The following is a 27102-nucleotide window of genomic DNA, read 5'->3' as shown; positions in this document are numbered from 1 at the left end:
ATACATTTACATTACATTTTGACTAGATAGTATACAGCTTATGTCAGAATTTACTTTTCATGACAGATTTTTAGTAGAACTGATGCAGCAGGTTAACAGAATGAACGTAGCAGTTTAGGAGAGGTAGGTTTAGGCTTATGTGAAACATTTGACATAAGCTGTTTCATGTCCAGCCATGACCAGGCACAAGGGGTGGCGGCCATGTTGTTTCTGTGCCTGCCAGGTGTAGCTTACCTCTCCCACTCAAATAACATTGGGAGGGGCCTGGGCTGCTGGCTGGCTCCTCTTATTTCCCTGGCAAATGTTGTCACCACCAGTTCAGTTCCCCTCCTTCCCACCTCCCTCCCACCTCCCTCCCTTACTGTCACAGTCTCAAGCCAGAGCGGACAACTCCTCAGAGGATAATGGAGGCTCCTGGAAGAAGAACCTTTGTCGCTCTGTGTTTCTACACTGCACTACTTACTCTCTCAGGTAAGAGGAAGAAGAAATATAAATGTTAATTGAATGTCCTTTCAGGAGAAATTCATGAAATGTTTTGCGAGTGTAACCTAAAGCGTTGCAATATGGTCCCACATCAACATCAACATTGCCAATGATCTTTCAATAGTTGGATCATCATCGAGCCATTGGACTGTATTTGATTTGATCAGTTATTACGCGCATAATAGAATGGTACTTCTTTAATCATAGTGTATAGGACAGAGGTACCCCTATGCATGTGTGTTAATGCAAAGTGTTGATGTCCGTGTTGGTCCACGATGATTCTATGGTGGTTGATTAAGTTGTTACTGCGTAGGTATGTTAGATTGCAGTAGCTACAGATATTTATTATCTGATTGCATGTGTTCATATGCGTTTTTTGGTTTGACTTTTATGGTCGTAATGAGGGGGATTTTACCATTTCTGTAGTAAGTAGAAGAGGCAGGAAGGACACCCTGGAAAGAGTTCATCAACCAGGCCTCTGCTGACTCAGCTTGGAGTCTGTCTAATCAGGGACTGACTGGGAACAGAAATCGACCCTGGCTTTTCTATTAAACTGGCCCATCAGGGACGGACTGGGAACAGAAATCGACCCTGGCTTTTCTATCAAACTGGTCCATCAGGGACAGACTGGGAACAGATCTTGATCCTGGCTTTTCTATCAAACTGGTCCATCAGGGACAGACTGGGAACAGAAATCGACCCTAGCTTTTCTATCAAACTGGCCCATCAGGGATGGACTGGGAACAGAAATCGACCCTGGCTTTTCTATCAAACTGGCCCATTTCTTTCCTCAAGTCCTCCACACTGGCACATTTTTTAGATGGTTCAGTCCATCTGGCATTTGCCAGAATTTCCCTATGGCCAGTCCATCCCTGCTGATGATAACAGATATCCAACCAATGTCACATGACCAGATAAGCCCACCCCCTGATGCCCTAACACAACAATAGAACTCACTTCAGAGACTGTGTTAATGTGATTAGGGCAGCAGGTAGCCTAGTGGTTAGAGTGTTGGGCCAGTAGCCGAAAGGTTGCTAGATCGAATCCCTGAGCTGACAAGGTAAACATCTGTTGTTCTGCCCCTGAACAAGGCAGTTGACCCACTGTTCCTAGACTGTCATTGTAAATAAGAATTTGTTCTCAACTGGCCTGCCTAGTTAAATAAATAAATAAATAAACTTTGCTTGAAAGGTCTTGTTTGTGTAATGAAGGAGGAGGGGGACACTTGATGGTGGTGTACCAGCAGCATTCAGCTGGCCAATGGTTTGGGATCCAAACAGAGGTGTCAATGGGCAGAGTGTGTGTGTGCCAGTTAATACATCCCCTCAACTCCTCAGAGTCCATTGTCTCAGTAATCTTCAGTGTCTCTTATCCAGGGGTGAAAGTAGAGGTCTTACTGGTACGGGACACCCAAGCATGCACACACATTTTGTTTTTATAGCCTAGGTGTAACCTAATCATAGAATTACATATTGTATCCCTATTCATTTCATATGATCTCTGTGGGCCTAGTAGACTAGGCCTAGTAAAGTTTGGTCAAACATCTATAACATGTACTGCCTTTTAATGTGGCATAAACACAACCAGTGTTTTATTCTGATTGTCTAACAGTCACTTCAATCACTTCATTAAAGCTAGGCTACGGGTGCACGTTCGTCCACTCAACAAATTATTCCAGCATCCAAACAGTGCGCTGTGCACCCGCAATTTGATGAATGGAAAGAGACATCTGTTACAAAACACCTTAATGTGTAGGCCTTACTCCTGTAGCCTGAATTTATGCTTCCACTGCTTTTGGTGTGCGTCTCGGTCTCGGCCACTCATCTCCGCCTTGGCAAAACGTAAGTGTTCTGATCAAACCACAAAGCAATTTGGAGCGTATGCCAACCGGTTTCAAGTCAATTTGCAAATGTTTCATGCACCTGACATGCGGTAATGTTAAATGATGGTGTAATAGCATATAGTTTTCTAGGCATTTTGTGTTCATTATTGTGATAGGCTCACATTTTACCATTACGGCGTATACCCCACTATTTATTTTGCCGGGATGCCGTAACGGACTGTACTGGCTTACTTTCACCCCTGCTCTTATCACCCCAACAATCCCGGGCTTGGTTAGAGAAAACAGTGGCAGCAGTGGGTTCAGCACACTCTTGTCCTGCTTATTCAACCAGACTGGTCTCATCGACTAGACGTAACATACTGTAGTAAACATACATCTGGGACACTCAAATCAGTATATGTTACGTTAGGTATGGTTGAAAAAGAAAAGGAGAGCCGCTCACTCTAGGAGCTCAGATGCAATAATTTTATAGCCAACATTTTGTATAATGACAAACACTGTGAGTCACTAGTTTATATAGTTTGAAAGGACACACACAGGTGTCTGTAATCATGGCTGGCTGTGGCTTGATTTCATTGGTTGATTTACAGATATATAGAACATATAAACAATCATGAATGGTAAACATCTGATCATAAATACAATTTGGCTACATTGGCCTACCAACATTATTTACAATGGATAGCAATAACACAATAATCACAAGAATAGCTTCAGATCAAAGTCAATGTTGAGACCGAAGGGTACAAGGGTCTTTAAATTAAAGATCCAGGCAGCCTCTCGCGTTAACAATACATTGTTGAGGTCACTCCCTTTCCTAGGGAAGGTGAAGTGTTCGATGCCGATATAGCGAAGGGACAGAATAGAGTGGTTTGTTTCCAAAAGAGGGCCGCAACTGGGTAAGTCGAGTTTTTGCACCTAATGGTGCTACGATGTTCAGAGATTCTTACTTTTAGTTCGTGCTTCATTTTGCCCACATAAGTTTTACCACAAGGACAAGTTATAAGATAAATAACTGCCTTAGTGGAGCACATGATAACACCTTTGATTGGGATCAGTTTCCCTGTTTGGGGGTGTTTGAAGGATCTACATTTGTAAGTGCCATTGCATTGAGAACAGCCATTGCACTTGTAATTTTGATCTGGTAGAGGCACAAGGAGACATTGTGCAGGGTATTTTGTTGTGGTAAATCAGAGTTAATCTGGTGGTAAACCAATTAATCTCTGAGATTTCTGCCCCGCTAATTAGCTACTTTTGAGCTACTTTGCAACTACTTAGCATGTTAGCTAACCCTTCCCCTAACCCTAACCCTAACCTCAACTCTTTAACCTAACTCCAAATCTTAACCCTAACCTTAACCCTTTAACCTAACTCTTAACCTCAACCCCTAACCCCCAGAGCTAACGTTAGCCACCTAGCCACCCAGCTAACGTTAGTTACAAGTTGGAAATCCCCCCCAAAATTTGGTACAATATTTTTTTTACAATACAAAACAGACACATACAAATGACAGCATACAGAAGCACACAAACATCAATGACATCACACCTGCCCAGACCCACCTGCTCACACCCCCATCTCCAGCGCCATTTTGTTTCTCTTCGTCGCCCACACACTTTCAACATTTAGACAGTAAGGCATTTGGCCTTTCCATTGTGTTAGCGATGGAGGATTGGTTGATTTACAGTTTTTAAGTATACGTTTTTTCAAGATTCTTGGCATTCATAACATATTGGGGCTCCCGAGTGGCACTGCATCTCCGTGCGAGAGGCGTCACTACAGTCCCTGGTTTGAATCCAGGCTGTATCGCATCTGGCCATGATTGGGAGTCCCATAGGGCGGCGTACAATTGCCCCTGCATCGTCCGGGGTAGGCCGTCATTGTAAATAAGAATTTGTTCTTAACTGACTTGCCTAGTTAAAGAGTTTAGCAAATTGTTAACATATTGTACAAATTGTAATTCGTAACATACAGTATCATACGAATTCTAATTCGTAACATATCATACGAAATGGATGATGGACATCCACAAATTAATACTTAACATACGAAACGTAACAATTCATTCCAAATGAAGTGTCTCGGATTTGCGTACAGAATAATACAAAAAGCTCAGAGACCAGGTTGATTCCACACACACACACACACGCACACACGCACGCAGCACGCACGCACGCACACGGGTGTATCTACACTCCCAGTGATGGCCAAACTGCTACCCATGGCCAGCAGGCCACTCAGAGTTTGACATGGATGGGGGAAGGCTGTTTCTACTATTAAAGTTTAGGACATAACACCAGGCACAGAGTTAATCTATTGTGATGAACAACAGGGGGGTCCAGCAGGGCCTGGACGTCCACTGGGAGAACTGGACTGACTGGGGAGGATGGAGGGAGAGAGAGGGAGAGGGAGGGAGGGGGAGAGAAGGGATGGAGGTGAGGGGAGGAACAGTGGAAGGAGGGAGGGAGAGAGAGGTGAGGGAAGAGAGACAGGGGGGTGAGGGCAAGAAAGAGGGAGGGAGAGAAAGAGACAGAAAGGAGGGGAGGGGGAATAGAAGGGATGGAGGTGAGGGGAGGAACAGTGGAAGGAGGGAGGGAGAGAAAGAGACAGAAAGGAGGGGAGGGGGAATAGAAGGTGGGGCATAAAAACAGAAAGGGAGAGAAAGAGACAGGGAAGCGGGGAGATACAGGGAGAGGGAGGTGGAGAAAGACAAGGAAAGGGGGGGGTGTATTTACCTATATGTAACCGATGTGAAATGGCTAGTTAGTTAGCGGTGGTGCGCGCTAATAGCGTTTCAATCGGGTGACATCACTCGCTCTGAGACCTGAAGTAGTTGTTCCCCTTGCTCTCCAAGGGCTGCGGCTTTTGTGGCAAGATGGGTAACGATGCTTCGTGGGTGTCAGTTGTTGATGTGTGCAGAGGGTCTCTGGTTCAAGCCCAGGTTGGAGCGAGGAGAGGGACGGAAGTTAAACTGTTACATATATACCGCCTAGCTACCTGCCTGCTGCTGCTTAATCTGAGCTGGCAACAACACACTTATGACATCACCCAGTCCCATCCTAATCGTAGAAACCCAACCCTGCCATTGGCAAAATAGCTGCAAAACTTTTTGTTGGTTATTTTGAGAAATAAAGACAATGTGGAAGACACCAAACCTAATGACAGTTCATTAACAGAGTCCATTTTCTATTGGATGTCGTAACTCAAAGGTGATTGTTTTTCTGTCAGTTATCAGTGTGGGAACTGCTTGCTACCGTAACGTAAACAGAGCAAAGTAAGTGTACAATATTCAACGGCTACATCATACAGCTTAAAGATGTTTGCTTTAATACCAGTTAGTAGTAACAAGACACAAGGCTTGTCATTGGCTCTAAGAATTGGGTTAATATTTGCTTACCTCAGTTTCAGGACAGAGTTCTGGATAAAGTAAATAAAATAGCATGCCACAGATGTGTCAATCATGTAAACGTATCTCAGTCTAACTTATTCTTTCTGCTATGAAGCGCAGCATGAAGAGACATAGACTGCCATCTTTACTTTTTATGTTAATTAAAAGATCAGGGCCCCCTTATTCATAAAGCATCTGGGAACAGGGGTGCTGATCTAGGATCCACCTGTCCATATAATCTTATTCATTATGACCAAAAAGGCAAAACTGATCCTAGATCACCACTCTTACTTTGAGATGCTTTATGAGGGCCCATACCAGCACCTTCGTGTGTGACATGTTTACACCCCCCCCCCCCCCCCGCCGAAACATATACGACTATTTACATCTAATGAGAAACATTGCAGGCTCTAAGGTAGAAAACACAATGGCCCAACACATGAAGAGGTACACAAACTGGAATCTTTGCATTTGTTATTAGTGTGATAGAGTCCACCCTCTGAGACTAATTTGTTCATCTCTTTCTCTCTATATAGCTCACTCTCTCGCTCCTTCCCTCCTCTATAACTCTCTCTCACCCCTTCCTTCCCTCCTCTATAATATTCTCTCTCACCCCTTCCTTCCCTCCTCTATAATACTCTCTCTCACCCCTTCCTTCATTCCCTCCTCTATAACACTCTCTCTCACCCCTTCCTTCCCTCCTCTATAATACTCTCTCACCCCTTCCTTCCCTCCTCTATAATATTCTCTCTCACCCCTTCCTTCCTTCCCTCCTCTATAATACTCTCTCGCTCCTTCCCTCCTCTATAATACTCTCTCTCAGCCTTCCTTCCCTCCTCTATAATACTCTCTCTCACCCCTTCCTTCCCTCCTCTATAATACTCTCTCACCCCTTCCTTCCTTCCCTCCTCTATAATACTCTCTCTCACCCCTTCCTTCCCTCCTCTATAATACTCTCTCACCCCTTCCTTCCTTCCCTCCTCTATAATACTCTCTCTCACCCCTTCCTTCCCTCCTCTATAATACTCTCTCGCTCCTTCCCTCCTCTATAATACTCTCTCGCTCCTTCCCTCCTCTATAATACTCTCTCGCTCCTTCCCTCCTCTATAATACTCTCTCTCACCCTTCCTTCCCTCCTCTATAATACTCTCTCACCCCTTCCTTCCTTCCCTCCTCTATAATACTCTCTCTCACCCCTTCCTTCCTTCCCTCCTCTATAATACTCTCTCTCACCCCTTCCTTCCCTCCTCTATAATACTCTCTCGCTCCTTCCCTCCTCTATAATACTCTCTCTCATCCCTTCCTTCCCTCCTCTATAATACTCTCTCTCACCCCTTCCTTCCCTCCTCTATAATACTCTCTCACCCCTTCCTTCTTTCCCTCCTCTATAATACTCTCTCTCACCCCTTCCTTCCCTCCCTCCTCAGAAGTAAACTCAGAGTTCGTCCAAGTTCCGTCCGTGCTCAATGGCGTCAAAGGGAAGTCCCTCCTCCTCTCTGTGGAGACTCACTTTCAAAATGAGGATGTTGAGATCCAGGGCAGCTGGTACCAAACCCGGCCGGGGGGCCCCAAAACCCTCCTGGTGACCTTCCACAACCATTCAGCCATCATTGTGGCCTCCATGAGACACAGGAACCGCTTCTTTTTCCAGCCCCCCAACGCCTCTCTCCTGATCCCCAGGCTGGACGACGCGGCGGAGGGGGATTATCACCTGGACCTGGACATCCACTTCCCCCAGAGACAGGAGCTCGTCAGGGTCGAGAGGACCATCCATGTCACCGTAGATGGTGAGTTGTGTCAATCTCTATTTTTACGTAATTGATTGACAAGCTATATATCTTATATATGTTGTGTACATAGGCAGATCATTGTGGAATGTTGTATGTATGGAATATTTCGGCCTGGCTGCATCAATCCAATTGCCATGTACTTCGAAAGACTTAAAGACCTTTCCCGTAAATTGTTTAACGGACTGCATAACAATACTGTTCCTTTCATCATCAGTATTCTCACTGTTCTATCTCTGCTTCTCCAGTACCTGTGTCCACTCCTGTTATCCAGAAGACCCCATCTTCTACAGTCGTTGAGGACAAGGAGAACGTGACGTGGACCTGCTGGGTGGAGAACGGGACCAGGGTCCAGTACCAGTGGCTGAGGAACAACATGCCCCTAGATGTTAGTGATCGCCATCAGTTCTCCCAGGATAACTCTACTCTGGTGATAAGCCCTGTGAGGAAGAAGGACATTGGACAGTACCGCTGCCTGGCCAGGAACCAGATCAGCCAGAGACAGAGCCACACCCTGGACCTTAATGTATTCTGTAAGTACTGTAGGTCTGTCTAAAACAGCACACCCATGTTGGTCTGTCTAAAACAGCACACCCCTGTAGGTCTGCCTAAAACAGCACACCCCTGTTGGTCTGTCTAAAACAGCACACCCCTGTTGTTCTGTCTAAAACAGCACACCCCTGTTGGTCTGTCTAAAACAGCACACCCATGTTGTTCTGTCTAAAACAGCACACCCCTGTTGGTCTGTCTAAAACAGCACACCCATGTTGGTCTGTCTAAAACAGCACACCCCTGTTGGTCTGTCTAAAACAGCACACCCCTGTTGGTCAGTCTAAAACAGCACACCCATGTTGGTCTGTCTAAAACAGCACACCCCTGTTGTTCTGTCTAAAACAGCACACCCCTGTTGGTCTGTCTAAAACAGCACACCCATGTTGGTCTGTCTAAAACATCACACCCCTGTTGTTCTGTCTAAAACAGCACACCCATGTTGGTCTGTCTAAAACAGCACACCCCTGTTGTTCTGTCTAAAACAGCACACCCCTGTTGGTCTGTCTAAAACAGCACACCCCTGTTGGTCTGTCTAAAACAGCACACCCCTGTTGTTCTGTCTAAAACAGCACACCCATGTTGGTCTGTCTAAAACAGCTACCCATGTTGGTCTGTCTAAAACAGCACACCCATGTTGGTCTGTCTAAAACAGCACACCCCTGTTGTTCTGTCTAAAACAGCACACCCCTGTTGGTCTGTCTAAAACAGCACACCCCTGTTGGTCTGTCTAAAACAGCACACCCCTGTTGTTCTGTCTAAAACAGCACACCCTTGTTGCTCTGTCTAAAACAGCACACCCCTGTTGGTCTGTCTAAAACAGCACACCCATGTTGGTCTGTCTAAAACAGCACACCCATGTTGGTCTGTCTAAAACAGCACACCCATGTTGGTCTGTCTAAAACAGCACACCCATGTTGGTCTGTCTAAAACAGCACACCCATGTTGGTCTGTCTAAAACAGCACACCCATGTTGGTCTGTCTAAAACAGCACACCCCTGTTGTTCTGTCTAAAACAGCACACCCATGTAGGTCTGTCTAAAACAGCACACCCCTGTTGGTCTGTCTAAAACAGCACACCCCTGTTGTTCTGTCTAAAACAGCACACCCCTGTTGTTCTGTCTAAAACAGCACACCCCTGTTGTTCTGTCTAAAACAGCACACCCCTGTTGTTCTGTCTAAAACAGCACACCCCTGTTGTTCTGTCTAAAACAGCACACCCCTGTTGGTCTGTCTAAAACAGCACACCCCTGTTGTTCTGTCTAAAACAGCACACCCTTGTTGGTCTGTCTAAAACAGCACACCCCTGTTGTTCTGTCTAAAACAGCACACCCATGTTGGTCTGTCTAAAACAGCACACCCATGTTGGTCTGTCTAAAACAGCACACCCATGTTGGTCTGTCTAAAACAGCACACCCATGTTGGTCTGTCTAAAACAGCACACCCCTGTAGGTCTGCCTAAAACAGCACACCCCTGTTGGTCTGTCTAAAACAGCACACCCCTGTTGTTCTGTCTAAAACAGCACACCCATGTTGGTCTGTCTAAAACAGCACACCCCTGTTGGTCTGTCTAAAACAGCACACCCATGTTGGTCTGTCTAAAACAGCACACCCATGTTGGTCTGTCTAAAACAGCACACCCCTGTTGGTCTGTCTAAAACAGCACACCCCTGTTGGTTGGGGAAGGAAATGAATGGCAACTTCTCATACTGTATTTTCCCCATTTTAAAGAAGTACAAAGACTTTACATCCTCCTGGCCTTCTATGAGTAATCTTAGTATGTAAATCCAGACCACCCCTGGGCACACACTGTGCAGATATGGCATTTGCATGTCTGACAGATGTCCAGTGTTCTGTGGCGATACTATCGTTGCAGTATTGCTATGGTGATGCTGTTGGGTTAATGAAACCAGGCTGGTCCTGGCAGGTTTGGAGATTGTTGGAGATTGTTGACATATAATATGTTTGGACATTAGCCCGTCCTACAGTTGAAAATGTTATCTTCCAACAAGACAACAAATGTTGCAGTAGGTCAATGCAATTCAATTATGATAAATGCAGTTCGTAATGGTTGTATTTGTAGATGCAGTCAGAGGAAAGGGATTCATTAGATGGGACCTCTTTGCCTTAACATCTAATTTAACACCCATGTAGCTGTAATATCACATTACATGACTACCTTCTACATTATTGCTCACACAGGTAGAGTTAATTATACTATTGTATATTTTTATCAGCAGTTATATAAATGATCATGTTACGCTGATGGCTGATGGCTGCTGACAACACACTTCAAGTTGGGATTGCAGAGACAGGCAGAAACTGAGAGAAGATAATTACAGATAATATACAATGCTATTTTGTTGATACATGGTTATTCTTCATCTTACTAAGGAGGACCCCAATGATCCCTAGGCCCGACTTTGAGAAGCACTTCCCTAAGCCATTTCAGTATCACATCGCCATTGTCATTTTTGAGGATATGAGGTTTCATTATAGGCCCCCGTCTGATACGTCCAGTTTGGTTTCATATCAACAAGCTAATGTAATGACCACAGTGACTAGTAGCATATCCTAGCAACTGAGGCACACAGCTCTAATGTCAGCTTTGTTTTCAATATACGACGGCCATTTCACAAAACGCCTTCGCTAGAACCTGAATGTTTGAGCGGCCATATGGCATTGCTTCAGGCTGACACTCTGATGACAAAAATAAATCAAAATACAGTAATTGCCACCTGTTCGGCTAAAGGACGCGAGAAGACCTGGACTACCACTAGTCCCTGTAGCAGTGAAACCACTCTATGTCTTGTAACCTGATTTGTAGTGGCGTAAAGCTTAATAAAGAGCAGTGTGTGGGCTTCTTCTTTTTTCTCATGTTATTCAACTGTTACCACGCACCTGAAACAAAGATAGCTCAGATGTGCGAGTGCCTTTTGAATTTTAGTGGAGCAGAGCCAAAAGCAGCCTTACAATAGGACGACATGTTTACTCAGTTAATGAGATTCTGAATTATTGATGATCTTAGCTGCCAAAGGATCCTAGTTTACCACAGTCCCAATAGAGTTTGAAGTTGATCATAGTGTTTGTGACAATATGAACCCCTCTGATATCTTCCAGATGGTCCTTACAACCTGGCTGTAAAGTCTGACCATGGCCTGAGGACCGGGGAGGTCTTCACAGTGAACCCTGGTGAGCTGGTGTTCTTCGACTGTCAGGCCGACTCCAACCCTCCCAACAGCTGTATGTGGATCTCTAAGACCAACAACGCCACTGAGGTCATCACTGTGGGACTGCGCCTGGAGGTCACCTCATACAAGCTGGCCCAGGCCGAGGAGTTCCTGTGCAGGGCCTTCAACAATGTGACCCAGAAGCAGGACGAGACCCAGTTCACCTTGGTGGTGGCCAGCCTGGGGGCAGGTGGGTAGAGCTGGGCTGGGCTGCTATCCTGGGGTGCTGGAGGGAATGAAGGAGGGACTGGGAACACACACACACACACACACACACACACACACGCCAGGGGTGCTGACGTAGCGTAGGTGGGACTGGGAATCAGGTCTCGGTACCCACTGTGCACCTTATCATGCCATAAAGTACCAAGGTGAAGACGACGAAGAGGAGAAGATGAGGCGTACTGTCAGAGGGCCAAATGTTACTGACATTTGAAAGTGAGCAGTAGCCTTGCTTGTGAGCAGTAGCCTTGCTTGCAGATAGTCCAAAGTCTGTTCTAAAATACCTTTAGAACAGAACCAGGTAATTCACCTACACACGGTGAATCATAAATATTGTATTTCTTCTCAGTTGCTATGTGCCTGGCCTGTGTAAAAGTCCACTGGCTCCATAGGAGAGTAAACAGAGAAAAATAACAGCTGGTCTCATTGTTGACCATGTTGTACTGCATGTGTGAAGTTTCAATGTGTAGGTGGTTTCAGTCTCCAAATGGGAAAACATATACACAATCTTGGCTACTGTATAGCAAGTGACATTGTTGAAAATAGAATCTATTGAGAAGTATCTAAAAATGTTATGAACAAACTAAACGTACTAACTGCTCACCAGGTCTGAGTTGACAAGTTTACTCTTAGCTTGGACTTGGGCCGGTTTCTCAGTCACAGATTAAGCCTAATCCATGACTAAAAAGCATTTAGAAATTCTCTATTAAAATACAGTAGCTAGCTTTTTAGTCCAGGACTAGGCTTAATCTGTGTCTGGGAAACCGGCCCTGTCTAAAGTTTTGAAATGTTATCCTGAATGTAGAGTTGTTCTCTTTTATTTGTAGGAAAGGAGAGATATGTCCAGGAGAGCAACTCATTCTCTCCTCTGGCTGCCATCACTCTGTCCTGTCTGTTCATTACTGGCTGTATGTTACTGGTCTACTTCATAAAGACCTGTCATCATCCCAAGAGAGGTAGATGTTATGGCCCACTTCATCAGTCTCAGGGTGACAGCAGCAACTGTGACCACAGAACACACACTACTACTGTAGACACTAGATTTTGAAGTTTGTTCACAATACAGTAAATGTAAATCATCTGCAAATGCGATGTCAAACTGAAACAGGATAGAGGAGAAAATAACGTCTTCTGACTCTCTATATCATTTGTGTTATTGATGAAGAGCATGACTCTATCATTTGTGTTATTGATGAAGAGCATGACTCTCTATATCATTTGTGTTATTGATGAAGAGCATGACTCTATCATTTGTGTTATTGATGAAGAGCATGACTCTATCATTTGTGTTATTGATGAAGAGCATGACTCTCTATATCATTTGTGTTATTGATGAAGAGCATGACTCTCTGTATCATTTGTGTTATTGATGAAGAGCATGACTCTGTACCATTTGTGTTATTGATGAAGAGCATGACTCTCTGTATCATTTGTGTTTTTGATGAAGAGCAAAAAATATCATCTTAAGTATCATCTTATCTTGTTTCTTTTACAGTTCTTATGAACATCTATAACAGGTAAGAACATTACTGATCACGGCTTACACATGAATAAAGACCTCTGTCTAGGTAGCCTACATCCAGTAAATGGGTTTAATTCAAGTTTATTTGCCTCTACCATGCAGACCTTTGACAGAAGCGAAGCGCCCACACTGTTCAGGTAAGTTCCCTCTCTCCAGCTGCACTGTTTACTTTATACCTTATACCCTTACATTCCTGCCTGTTGTTAGGCAGTGTCATGGACATAGCCTTAGACAAACAATACTCTTCATAAAACCTTCACCAACATAGAACAATTACAGTAATCATACTTGTTTGCCTTGTGCAGGCTTATTTGTCCATTAGCTTGGTTGATAATCTCTTCACGTTTCAGTTGGATTCGTCTGTGCTTTAGTGAACTGAGTTCAGTACATTTAACTGTGGAGGGGCAATATTCAGTTTTCCCCAAACCAAAAGTGACACGTACTAAATCAAATAGTCTACTAGGAACAAGAAACAGGAAGTAAGTGGAGAGAGAATAGAACATTGACAGGTGAAGATATAAACTATTAACAACATTGCACTTGCAGGTCATGAGGATGCAACTGAAGACTTTGGCATCTATGAGTTTGTCTCTATACCTGGGAAAATGGAATCTACACAGGTATGTTGTATGTCTTGCAACAATGCAGCTTGGTACAAAAGTCCTAGTTTTCTGTTGGTGCACCTCTTTCATATTGTAGTGACCCTCGCTAATGAGCCCATGTTGCAATCCCCCCATAGGGGTTAACCCTATTGGAGGAATACGTAGCATGTTTGTCTTTCACACGTGCGACCCAGGTTCTATTCCCACCCCCTCCGTTTGCTTCAACATGTAGTGTCCCTAAATGTGTTTGTTTTCATTTCCCAGGCATCAAGCAGATCTCTGGCACACCTAGAGTCTGTCCAGGATTTGCATACCACCATCTATGATGTCATTCGGCACATCCCTGAAACTCCCACGCTGGCTAACCAGAGTCTGCTGTTGAAGCAGTGTGAAGCCTAACTAGAGACCAGAATATTATTAAAGATACTTTCTGAGTCCCCAAGTGGAACCATATTCTCTGTATAATGCACTATTTTTTACCAAAGCCCTATGGCTACATAGGGAATAGGGTGCCATTTGGGACACAGACCCAGTCTGTGAACATTGTGTATATGAACTCCAGTGAGGTTTTCCTCCTGACAAGTGTACATACCTTCACCAAAGTCCCAATCACTTCTCTGAAATCCAATGGACATTATTCATCAATGGATGATTCCAAAGAGCTTTAATGTGTGGATAAGATATACTGTATTGATCTACTGGAATCTAAGATATCTCTGCTAGTGAACTTGTTATCTGATCGAATGACTGTGTTACTAATCCTGTCAGCCATTCATTTACACTACAGAAGCATATGGTACAGTTCCCACGTCTTACTTACTATTTTCAAATATTGTATTTATTTCATTTAAAGTACAAGCGTTTTCTTTGAGATCTCCTGAATATATTTTTCTCTTGTGCTATTTCAAGCTCTCTCTGGAAGTGGGCAAGTATATTTGGATGAATTAATTATCACATTGCAAGCGAGATACTGTCTGATGGCTGTGTTGTCAAACATAATTTTTTAGCATGTAAATACATCTATTCTACAGTGCATGCAATTATTTTCTTTTTTTTTCAAGAAATGGCATTTTGTTTTACTGAATAAGTCCTATTTATTTCCAAGTAAATGGTTGATGGTCCTCTCCTTCTGATGTAGCATTTTCTATCTCGACATTGTCAAATACACTCCACAGGAGGTTGAAATGCCAGATGTGCTGTTGCCTGTCTGCAAAGTATCGTACAGTTTCAGATACAGATATGTGCTTTTTGGATTTTAATAAAGATTTATAACAATTTGATTAGACTTAAAGAGAGCAGCATCTTTCCATAATTAAATATGATGTTTTCTGCCTGCCATAATGTCTTAAATGTATAACTTTAGTGCTCTGAGGTGGGCGTCAGGTAGTCTAACGGTTAGAGAGGCAAGCCAACAACCGGGGGCTGGCCAGTTCAAATCTGAAAATTCTGTCAGGAAGTGCGCTGGCAACCGGAGGGTTGCTGATATCAAATCCTAGATACCGTTAACTGCCGATGTGCCCTTGAGCAAGGCACTTAGCCCCCAACAACAGGTCCCAGTATGGCAGCCCTCTGCACCTCTCCATAATCTGTATGTGTGTCTTTCAGAGGGGTTGGGTTATTTCATTTGATCAGGTCTGATCAGGTCTGGTGTGGTCTGGTTAGGCCTGGTCTGGTGTGATCTGGTCTAGACAGGTCTGGTATGGTGTGGTGTGGTGTGGCGTGGTCTGGTCTGGTTAGAGAGAGGGAGTGACAGAAGGAGGGTTCAGCATGTGACACTGTGCCTTCCATCTGCTCCTGCTGACTCATAGTCTCGAATAGTGTGTGTGTGTGTGTGTGTGTGTGTGTGTGTGTGTGTGTGTGTGTGTGTGTGTGTGCGAGGAAGAGAGAGAGAGAGAGGGAGGGAGAGAGAGTGGTGAGATGGGAGATGGAGAGAGAGAGAATCTTAATTTAGATTCATGACTCTGGTAAAAGCAGACCAACTGCAAGAACATATTTAGCTGTGTCAAGTGTGTTAGTTTATCCCCAATAAGTCCTGGAGAGTTTGTTGTAATATTGACCAAATGCATTCAGCATTCAGATTGTATTTTATGATGTCGGCTCCTGTTAGGAAGTCCATCTGTCTCTCTGTATGTTTTACGGGAGGATCCACTCAATACAACTGCATGACAAACAGCACTGGTGCCTGGAGGCAGCACCTCTCCTCACCTTCATTTGACAGGGAAATACTGGAGCGTCATTAAGCAGGAGCAGGAACTAGATTAGGTTGTGTTGTTTTAAACCAGGCTTTTACTGGACCAGGTAGGCCTAGTAGTGTTTGGTGCTTGAGATGATGTGTTCTAAGAACCCCTCAATTAACCCCATGATTTTTCAAACATGCCTGTAGAAATTCAATTACTATCCTATATAATTAATGAGTTGTAGGAAGATAGGCTACATGATCAACATGCTGCATTATGTGATAGGCTACTAACACACACACACACACACACACCTATTTATGGCCTTATGACTATTGTCTCTAACTAAAAGACCACATCACTTACAGTAAGTAGCTTACTACTGTCATCTATTGTGTTCAGGTGAGGTTGCAGGAGACACCTTGAGTCAAATTGTATAGTTAACCTTCTGCTTAAAATTTTTGGAAAGCCACAGGAATGGCAGTAGCCACAGGAACGGCAGTAGCCGCAGGAATGGAGACACAGTACAGTATGTGGCTTTAATAAATGGAAATGGCCTGATCTTCAATAAAGGGTTTATTACATGCATATTTGTTCTAAACCTGTGGGTTAGCATTTAATAAACAACTTCACACACATTTTTTGGTAGAAAACTGAAATAGAAAATAAACAAATTACTGTTTTTGACAGCATGAGATAAAAACGTCACACTCTGTAGCACCCATTGAACTACACTTCCCACATCTAGCAAGAAATAATAACGTGATAGATAACTAACATGGCCTTTCTCTCGCGGAGAGCAGGAGCTGAATCGTTGATAGTAAAGCATTATCATCTAAAATGAACCGGTTATCTGTTGGACAAAACGTTATTTTACGATGCAGAAGATAAAGTCACTTATGGCCCGGCAGGTAAGTGAGCAAAGTCCCCGAAGCCTGTCAAACGCCTTGCACTGACACAGCCGTAGCATGCTAGCCATGTAACGTTAGCTAGCTTGCATTGACACAGCCGTAGCATGCTAGCCATGTAACGTTAGCTAGCTTGCACTGACACAGCCGTAGCATGCTAGCCATGTAACGTTAGCTAGCTTGCACGGACACAGCCGTAGCATGCTAGCGATGTAACGTTAGCTAGCTTGCACTGACACAGCCGTAGCATGCTAGCCATGTAACGTTAGCTAGCTTGCATTGACACAGCCGTAGCATGCTAGCCATGTAACGTTAGCTAGCTTGCATTGACACAGCCGTAGCATGCTAGCCATGTAACGTTAGCTAGCTTGCACTGACACAGCCGTAGCATGCTAGCCATGTAACGTTAGCTAGCTTGCATTGACACAGCCGTAGCATGCTAGCCATGTAACGTTAGCTAGCTTGCACTGACACAGCCGTAGCATGCTAGACATGTAACGTTAGCTAGCTTGCACTGACACAGCCGTAGCTTGCATTGACACAGCCGTAGCATGCTAGCCATGTAACGTTAGCTAGCTTGCATTGACACAGCCGTAGCATGCTAGCCATGTAACGTTAGCTAGCTTGCACTGTCACAGCCGTAGCATGCTAGCCATGTAACGTTAGCTAGCTTGCACTGACACAGCCGTAGCATGCTAGCCATGTAACGTTAGCTAGCTTGCACTGACACAGCCGTAGCATGCTAGCCATGTAACGTTAGCTAGCTTGCACTGACACAGCCGTAGCATGCTAGCCATGTAACGTTAGCTAGCTTGCACTGACACAGCCGTAGCATGCTAGCCATGTAACGTTAGCTAGCTTGCATTGACACAGCCGTAGCATGTTAGCCATGTAACGTTAGCTAGCTTGCACTGACACAGCCGTAGCATGCTAGCCATGTAACGTTAGCTAGCTTGCACTGACACAGCCGTAGCATGCTAGCCATGTAACGTTAGCTAGCTTGCACTGACACAGCCGTAGCATGCTAGCCATGTAACGTTAGCTAGCTTGCACTGCAGTTGACGTCTGATCCGATAACAATATACTTGGTAACGATGATCTTGGTCTATTTAAACCACAGAACAAGATCCCAGTTAAGATATAGATTGCTTTTTTTAAAACATTTTTATTTTATTTAACAGTAACATGCAAAACATAAACATAACAGCCAGAGGGATTCCACAAAGAAATAAGAGGAGAAAAAAACACAAATCCACATTATATCAATTCAAATACAGACATGTAGCGAACACATTTTTTAACATTTTGTTTTGTATACGTTTTAATGATTCTAAATAGTTTTCCAAATCAGATTAAAAAAAATAAGAAAAGGGCCTTTTTCTTCATAAATGTTGATTTGTGTATGAAACATTTTCCTAATAAAATAAAGAGATTTATGACATACTCACGTTCAATTGTGGATTCAGTATAGTAAAATAATATGTCAAAATTAGAAATGTCAATGGTTGTATGCAATTTTAGGCCAAGATATAGTTTTACATCAGTCCAGAACACTTCACTATATAAACACTGACAGAATAAGTGTTCAATAGATTCAGTTTCTAGTTCACAAAAACTGCATTCACTGGTATATATTTAGAAATAAAACTATTACACGGATAGAATCTATGGATAATCTTAAAGGAGATCTCCTTTACTTTATTGGTCACCATACGTTTGTGTGGAGTGAGCCAAGCACGGCGCCAGTTTACATCAAACGATGAAGCCCAACAAAATATCGCAGAGGGAATAGACTTCCTGTAGAAAATATCCCTTAATAAACGATTGTTGAATTTCGTATCTAGTAGACCAATGCCATTCACCTGGATATTGCTTACAATTGGAGATATTCCAACATATGCATTATTCTGAAGTAAAGTTTTTATCCCACTAGGTATAGCTTTAATAACAGTGTCATATTCCTTGCTTGAAACCTCAGTTGTATCTTTCCATAAATTCTCTCCGTGTAAATAGATTCCCACTAATATTAACTAATTGGCTGACAAGGACAATGTTTTTCAAGAACCATTTATGGTTAAATAACATCTTGTTTCTATATATCGACCCATTGTTCCATATAAAACATTTATGAGGTGAAAAGTTGTGTTTATACAGCAAAGCCCAGCACATTAAAGCCTGCTTGTGAAAAGCCGCCAATTTCACAGGTTTACCCACAATATATGGACATTGTAGTAAAAAATTAAGCCCTCCGAACTTCTGAAAAACAAAATGAGGTATAATATTCCAGAAACTATAAGGATTTGTTATGTACCTTTTAATCCAGTTGACCTTTGATATCTGATTGAAGAGAGTGAAATCTAAGACATTTAGACCACCATCACAAACCCTGTTGGTGATAACAGCTCTTTTTATCTTATGTGGCTTGTTTTTCCATATGAAGTTGTACAAAAGCCTATCTAAGGTACAGCAAGTGTATTTGGGAATGTCAATAGATGAAAAAAGATAGGATGCACGAGATAGCCCCTCAGCTTTGGATAAAAGCACCCTTCCTTGAAGACTTAAATCCCTCCATAACCATGATGATATTTTTTGTTGTTGACAGATTCAGTTGCAGGGTTCAAATTAAGATCACTCACATCCTTAAGATTTTTGGTGATCTTTACACCGAGGTAGGTTACAGTATCTTTTCCAGAGATGTTACAATCTGCTGGATTGACAGCTCCTTTAGGAGGAAGCATGTTATTTCTCGCTAGCAAGGTACAGCCGTGCTCTGAGTGACTGACAAGTTTATCATTAGCCAGCAGCAAGTAACGTTTAGGGGAAAACAATGGACATAGAAGTTCTCACCTTGCAGCAAGGTAATGTCAGCTTGCTACTAGCTAGCTTACATGAATAGCAGGGCCTATCAGTTACAGACATTGTTGAGATACGTATCTGTATCTTGTTGCCTATAGCTAGCTAGCTATGTGCAGAGTCATAATATGCAGTACTATCTATGTGTCAGTCTCTGGCATACACTTCACTAACACCTAGTACTCAAATACCATCTGTGATGTTGACCTGTAGTCGTTAACTCACCAGTGTGACTTCAGCCAAGGGGCGTTTTGTATATTAATTGCTGCACACAGTATACAGTTAGCTAAACCTGTCTGCTGTAAGCTACCAACTTCATCCTTGTTCTTGTTGACAGGGTCTGACAAGCCCACAGAAGAGCATGGCAGACCTCAGCCTTGTGGAGAACTTCAGGATCTCAAGCAATGTAAGTTCTCTTCAGAGATGTATAATAATTCCATTTGTATGAAGCTCAATTTGGTAGAGCTCTCGGATGCTATTTCATTTCACTGCATTCAGACAGTTGTTGGCATTACTGTTAACCAATAACCACCTAACTGTACAGTTATGTATAATATAGTGTTAATACCAGCTATCCACAATTGAAACAGTTTCTGTTTTTTAGCTACTGACCTAAAACAGATAGCTCTCCTTCAGTATGGCAGTTACTTCCAATAGACTGTTTACGTTCCTGTACATTTCTACATTAAATCATTGTTGGTTACCTGTAATTCTTAGCATTTTCATTTGTCACTGTAACCTAGCACTAGAGGACTGTATGACATGCAATATGAGTGTTGATCTGTGTCACAACATATCCTTTGAATGAACAGCTCAGGTTGAGAACACATAAAAGAGGAAGGCTATTACATTTCAGTCTTAGATTTAGCCAGGGTCTCCTGCAGACTTAAGGCAATTTGCTAAAGTAAGAAACACTTTAGGAGTCACATGCTTTATGTAACCACTGTCTTTCAGGCGTACATCACATTCACATTGAGCTGCCTTATCATATGTCTCTAGTCCTTCAAGACTTGTTACATCATTGTCCTACATCACACTAAGCCAAGTGTCAGAAAGATTGAGGTTGGTCATTCACCAGACAACAGTCCTCATGTCAAGGACAGTACTCAGGATAATGTATAGGCTAGCTGTCCTGCTGAGGTAGTATTTCAGCGTTTTGGACGGGAGAGTGAGCCATTGCTTAGAAAATGCAATCAGTCGCTGTTAGCCATGAGGGGCAGTCATTAGCCACTTGTTCGAATTCAATTTGTCAAGAGCGCTGCTTGAAGCAAAGAATGTCACAATGCCCTGTTTATAATGTTAGTCACTCTTCAGGAGCCGCACCAGCCACTTTCCTTTGACTTTGCTGTGTAAGCTCCAGCTGAATAGAACTTGGAATGGGACCAACCCCATTACCCGCCATAAAGGGTGATGTTGATTCAACAAGACATTTAATTTCCTCTGTTCTGAGCCTGTTATTAACTTCCACAGTTCATTTTCTCCTGTCTGTGTGGGTCGGTGACTGCCGACTGCTGAAAGGTATAGATCCATTTTGGCTGTCAAGGTTTAGCCTATGTGAATGATGTCACATTGAACGCATAGGCAGTGTCTGCCCCAAATGGTAACCTATTCAGTTTATAGTGCACTATATTTGCCCTACATTTGTCCAGGGCCCATAGGCCCTACTTGTATTTTATGCTGTTGCTGGAATGGATTATTAAAAAACAATCCTACACCATCCTTTTGTTTGCACATAAAGAAAACTACACCAAATCAACTGCTTAAAAAAGTGTTCTTTTCATCTTTGTCCTTGACTTTCGTTTAAGGGTAGAACAAGGTAGCACTGAAAGAGATGCTTCAAACCATCTGCTGCCTGTTTCCCAGAGATCCATGCTGTCCCATCAAAAAGACTGTCTGTTTAGGAAAAATATCCTTTCATTATGAGGAGTCTAGTCAGCCTAAACACAGACACACACACACGCACATGTCACAGACAACACTTAAGCTAGCCTACTTCACAAACAAATACGTTTTATCTTCAATTTTTCTTGTACCTTTGAATGTGGACATAGAGCCTAGTCTACAATACTAGTAGTGAAAAATCCTGTTGACGCCAGACGGCTTCTTACAGGAACTGATTTCAACATGTCACATTAAGATAAGAACATGCATTTGTATGCAGCGTAATCAGTCGGTGAAAGAAAACCAGGCAAAAAGGTAACATGATTAAGCCAAAGCTCTATAACAGCTTTCCTGACTCTCTAATAGTGATCAGCTGCTGGTGGACAAACTCGATTACATCCTGGTACTTTACTATATATTGTACAATGTAGGCTTCCTGCTTCTGAAACAGTCAAGGCTCCTTCCAAGCATGTTAGGTGGTTGATAGGCTTGCCTCTCTCTTGCCTGGAACTTTGAACACCGTTTATCACCTATAAGGCTTAGAGACAATTTATACTTGATCTGAAAATGTGGTCGGCGGTGCCGTACGGATGGTGTGATGCAATTGCGGAGGCATGCAGAGGCCAAATCGAGCTCTGTGCTGCATCGCCGTGCACCTTCCAAATGTTGTAACAATGCGGAGGACTCCTTATAGCGCTGCATTGACATGATTGGTTGACTGTAGGTGAGGGTGGGAGGTCCAGCATAAACAAAAACTCACTTCCTTCACAACAGCTCTGCGACGCGCAAGAAGTATACATGCCCTGACTTCTGCAGAGGCCGTGTGTTGGTCGACATGTGGGTTTCAATGTGCTATGAAAGAGAGAGGGAAAACATGTTCATATTTTAGTATCCACCCCTTTACACCCACATACACCTGTTCCAGGGAGTATTTATGACTTGGCATTGCTGCTTGGAGAAGAGGGTCAAACCAAGATGTGGGGGGGATTTGCATACATTAGGGAGTTCACACCATACTATTCACATAGCTCAAACTGGTTTGGCTGTGGATCAAACCATTAATCCTGGTGTAGTAGCATCTGGCTATCTCTAGGGAAGAGGAGTGCTGCTAGTTTGATTGACGGATGCTGCCATCCAATGAACACCCAGATAAGTTGGAGAATGATTGATGGGCGGGTCGAGATGAATTTATCCAGTACCTGCTGGGAGCAGCGGGTCAAAAGGTGGTCATTTTAGGATTAGTGTGACCTTACAAGGCTTTGGGTTTTAGTCTGTTTCTGCCCTCTTGACATTTACCATGACAATGAGTGAGATAGCTACAGTCATTTCACATGTCTAGGAACGGAAGTGGCAATACTGATTGTTATCTGCAAATTCTGTCTTTCTCCATATGCTTGTTCTTTTCAAAACTGACCTCAGATCAGTGTTTAGGGGCATCTTCATCCTACTCCTTCATACAGTGAGGCTGGCCTTCAGATCTAGTCTATTGTAGGCCGCTGCGTCCCAAATGGGCCCTGTTTAAAAGTAGTGCACTACAAAGGGAATAGAGTGCTGTTTGGGATATAGGCATATTCCTTTAAAGGAGCTCAGTTCTTTCTTGCTGACAGATGCGTGTTATCTTTGCAGGTGTCTCTCTTTGTAGCCCTCAAACATTTATGCCTCTTGCCTTTTCTGGGGCCTTTATGTGTATGACCTACTCAACTCACTTCTCTGACGAAGCAGCTGAGCCAATATAGTAGAATTCCTTTGATCTTCTTCTTTTTTAACTCAAAACCTTTTCTTCCCTACTACATTTTAAGAGATGCTTTTGTGGGCATTTAAACAATGCACTGACATTTAATCTAGGCTCCACAGTACCATGAAGCGACGGGCATTGCCATTGAATACAGTTCACTTATTTCAAGCTCATTGTATAAGCATCCAAATAATCTCTCCTTCCTCCTGAAATGAACACTCGTTCACTAAAAGCATTGGATTGGTGATGGCATCTGCAAGAGGTAGTTTCCATATACCTTTCAAATCCATAAGAAGAAGTGAACAAGTGCATACTTTTGGAGAAAGGAGAGATTATTCGAATGCACCCAGTTCCATGTCGGCTAGTTCTCTTATCCACCACTAGGTGTCCCTCTGACATCATGTGTACTGCAGAGCTCAACGTCTTGGTTTTCAGTAGTTACCACAGCCACAAAGTCATAAACCTCTGCCTATTTCTTCACTTTATCTTCTTAAAATGTGATTTTAAACCTAACCTTCACCCTAACCTTAACCACAATGCTAACCTTATGCCAACCCTATCCTTTAAATTAAGACCAAAAATGTAATTTTTATGATATTGCCAATTTTGACTTTGGGGCTGTGGAAACAGAACATCTTAACCATTTACATCAAACTGACTAGAAGAAACAAGGGAAGCTTCTGGAAAACCTTAATAATTATTACGAAATCAATAAATTATTGTTGTTGAAAAAGCCATTTATCTAGGTCTTTTGACATTCAATCGAATAGAAAGTCAGTGTACAATATGCTAATAGCGTTGTATTGAGTTTATTTATCATAGTCCTCCTTGCAAGTGCTCAAACGAGTCAAGTTGATGTTGTTATTGTGGGTTTTGCTTGTGATTGATAGGTCAGCGTGATCATCTTAGCCTCTGTTGTCAGAACACCGCTCACAACATGGCCTCTGATTCTCTTTGATATCCTGTTAGATGACACTAGTTAACCCATTGCTCAGGAACAGATGAGGACATACAGTATGATGACCAATTAAGCTAGGGATTAATGAATATTCATAATTGCTCTCATCATGACAATGACATTGTTTTAATAATTATTACTTGAGTAGAATGTGAATTGATTGAGGAAATAATCGAACGCACACACGCAAACAAACACACTCCTCTCCCACTTAGTCACGTGGTATTGTTCCTTCTGATACTCACCAGAAACCCTTTGTCTGCTGCTTGATTTGCTCTCTGCATTCAACAACCACTTCATCTTTTCAACAGCCTTTGATAAGGCTCATTAAGCAGCCTACTTTTCGGTGCAAATGGCTTTTTAATTTCCCTTTCTGCCCATATTGAGGAGGAACTGCACGATGATGAGACTTTTTCATTTGGACGGAGGAGGATCATTGTTTGGTGTTAACCCATCAAAGTAAATGTGATCAAAGCTTGATGATGGTGGTGAGTGTTCTAAGAGCCTCTACTCTACAGGGATCAGGGGGAAGGTTTGGGTTGTGTTTGTGTCTCTGAAGCAGAGTGGAGCCTCTTAATGAGTCATTCAGTTAGGTTGATTTAGTTGTCTTCTATACCTTTTTAAAGAGAAGGAGGAAAAGAGAGAGTTGAGAGAAGGGCTCTATCGACCTGGAGTTTTCTGAAAGACGCAGCTCATTTCCTGTCAATTTGGATGTCTGTCTTTTTCTTGTCGTTCTTTTTTCTCTCTCTTTATCAGCGAGCGATGACTCATTCAACCTCTATCCCTCCCTCCCGCCATAATTTCCCACCCACCCACACACCTCCTTCCTACCCTCCATAATTTCCCACCCACCCCCTCACTAGGGATGCTGAGCTCCTACGCTCTGCTCACCCACACACTCTCTGTCGGCTCCTGCTGTGTTTTCTCTACCCAGCCTAAAATGTGGCAGAGCTGCACAGCATGCATTCACACGGGTGGTAGGTACTCTTCCCTCTCTTTTACTTGAAAAATATGGTTTTGAGGGTATTTTCTCTAGGCAGAAAATAGACCTTATATCTCTGGTGTGGATGTGATATAGGCCTAGTTGTCAGACCCTATATCTCTGGTGTAGATGTGATATAGGCCTAGTTGTCAGACCCTATATCTCTGGTGTGGATGTGATACAGGCCTAGTTGTCAGACCCTATATCTCTGGTGTAGATGTGATACAGGCCTAGTTGTCAGACCCTATATCTCTGGTGTGGATGTGATATAGGCCTAGTTGTCAGACCCTATATCTCTGGTGTAGATGTGATATAGGCCTAGTTGTCAGACCCTATATCTCTGGTGTGGATGTGATATAGGCCTAGTTGTCAGACCCTATATCTCTGGTGTGGATGTGATATAGGCCTAGTTGTCAGACCCTATATCTCTGGTGTGGATGTGATATAGGCCTAGTTGTCAGACCCTATATCTCTGGTGTGGATGTGATATAGGCCTAGTTGTCAGACCCTATATCTCTGGTGTGGATGTGATATAGGCCTAGTTGTCAGACCCTATATCTCTGGTGTAGATGTGATACAGGCATAGCTGTCAGACCCTATATCTCTGGTGTGGATGTGATACAGGCCTAGCTGTCAGACCCTATATCTCTGGTGTAGATGTGATACAGGCCTAGTTGTCAGACCCTATATCTCTGGTGTGGATGTGATATAGGCCTAGTTGTCAGACCCTATATCTCTGGTGTGGATGTGATACAGGCCTAGCTGTCAGACCCTATATCTCTGGTGTAGATGTGATACAGGCCTAGTTGTCAGACCCTATATCTCTGGTGTAGATGTGATACAGGCCTAGCTGTCAGACCCTATATCTCTGGTGTGGATGTGATACAGTCCTAGTTGTCAGACCCTATATCTCTGGTGTAGATGTGATACAGGCCTAGCTGTCAGACCCTATATCTCTGGTGTGGATGTGATACAGGCCTAGTTGTCAGACCCTATATCTCTGGTGTAGATGTGATACAGGCCTAGTTGTCAGACCCTATATCTCTGGTGTAGATGTGATACAGGCCTAGCTGTCAGACCCTATATCTCTTGTGTAGATGTGGTGCAATAGGTGTTGTGAAGGTTAATCAGCCCAATGGATGAGCTCTGAGAAATTAATAGATCCTCCACTGGTTCCCAGATATATTCTAGAGAGTTCTCTTCTCTCACAGAGCTCCTGCTTCCTTCCTTCCTTCCTTCCTTCCTTCCTTCCTTCCTTCCTTCCTTCCTTCCTTCCTTCCTTCCTTCCTTCCTTCCTTCCCCTTCCTTCCTTCCTTCCTTCCTTCCCACAAGGGTGTCCCAGCAACCGTCCGATGTTTCCCGCTGGAGTGTTAATGACCTTACTGATGCATCTATTTCTCTCTCTCTCCCTGTATGTTTCTCTCTCTCTCATTCTCTCCCCCTTTCTTTCTCTACCCCCTCTCCCTTTCTCACCACCTCTCTCCCCCACCCCACCTCTATCTGATATCTCAGGAGGAGTTGAGGGAGATGAGGGAGCAGCCCATCGACCCCCAGGCAGAGCAGGAGATCATTAACAGCATCCAGGAGGTCTACTACTCTGACGACTCCTTCGACATGGTGCAGCACGGGCTGGAGGTGAGTCAGTTAGTTAGGCTAGTTAGACTAGTTAGGCTAGTTAGTTAGGCCCACTGTTTACTACAGACCCAGACACAACAAGCTGGAGGAGAGTCAGATAGTTAGTTAGTTTAGTTAGGCCCACTGTTCACTACACGCTTAGACATTTTTTTTCCTTATAGAACCAAAAAGGGTTCTATCGCATGCTTCATATATGGCACACCTAAAAGTTCTATATAGAACCCTTTTTATACGTTTTTTTTTAAATCAGAACCCTAGAGGATCTTCTTCGCTGAACCAAAATGGTTCCAAACAGAGCCCTGTATGGTGCCATTTATGAATTATGGCTACTACTCTTAACAGTATTT

At 43.3% G+C, this 27102-nt stretch overlaps 1 protein-coding gene and 1 pseudogene across 1 annotated transcript; both read left to right on the top strand.

Annotated features, from left to right (window-relative positions):
* The first annotated feature begins 333 nt into the window (after positions 1–333).
* On the top strand, positions 334–14913 carry LOC115174022 (HEPACAM family member 2). Its single transcript, XM_029732624.1, has 9 exons — positions 334–471; positions 7142–7501; positions 7750–8034; positions 11171–11470; positions 12330–12458; positions 12998–13019; positions 13127–13161; positions 13571–13644; positions 13891–14913. The coding sequence occupies exons 1-9, from the start codon at positions 405–407 to the stop codon at positions 14023–14025; spliced, it is 1407 nt and encodes a 468-aa protein (XP_029588484.1). The 5' UTR covers positions 334–404; the 3' UTR covers positions 14026–14913.
* A 1649-nt stretch (positions 14914–16562) lies between these two features.
* LOC115174021 (syndetin-like) overlaps positions 16563–27102 on the top strand; it is a 274337-nt pseudogene continuing 263797 nt past the window's right edge.

This window comes from Salmo trutta, chromosome 34 (assembly GCF_901001165.1).
Source record: "Salmo trutta chromosome 34, fSalTru1.1, whole genome shotgun sequence".
NCBI lineage: Eukaryota > Metazoa > Chordata > Actinopteri > Salmoniformes > Salmonidae > Salmo > Salmo trutta.
The sequence above is the reverse complement of the archived record's forward strand: the minus strand, read 5'-3'. Positions and strand labels throughout refer to the sequence as shown.

Bases quoted from the DNA above. Each gene is read 5' to 3' on its own strand.
- LOC115174022 (XM_029732624.1), top strand. From the start codon at position 405: ATGGAGGCTCCTGGAAGAAGAACCTTTGTCGCTCTGTGTTTCTACACT. The intron at 8,035-11,170 runs GTAAGTACTGTA...GATATCTTCCAG, and splicing joins CCTGGACCTTAATGTATTCT to ATGGTCCTTACAACCTGGCT. The intron at 13,020-13,126 runs GTAAGAACATTA...TCTACCATGCAG, and splicing joins CTTATGAACATCTATAACAG to ACCTTTGACAGAAGCGAAGC.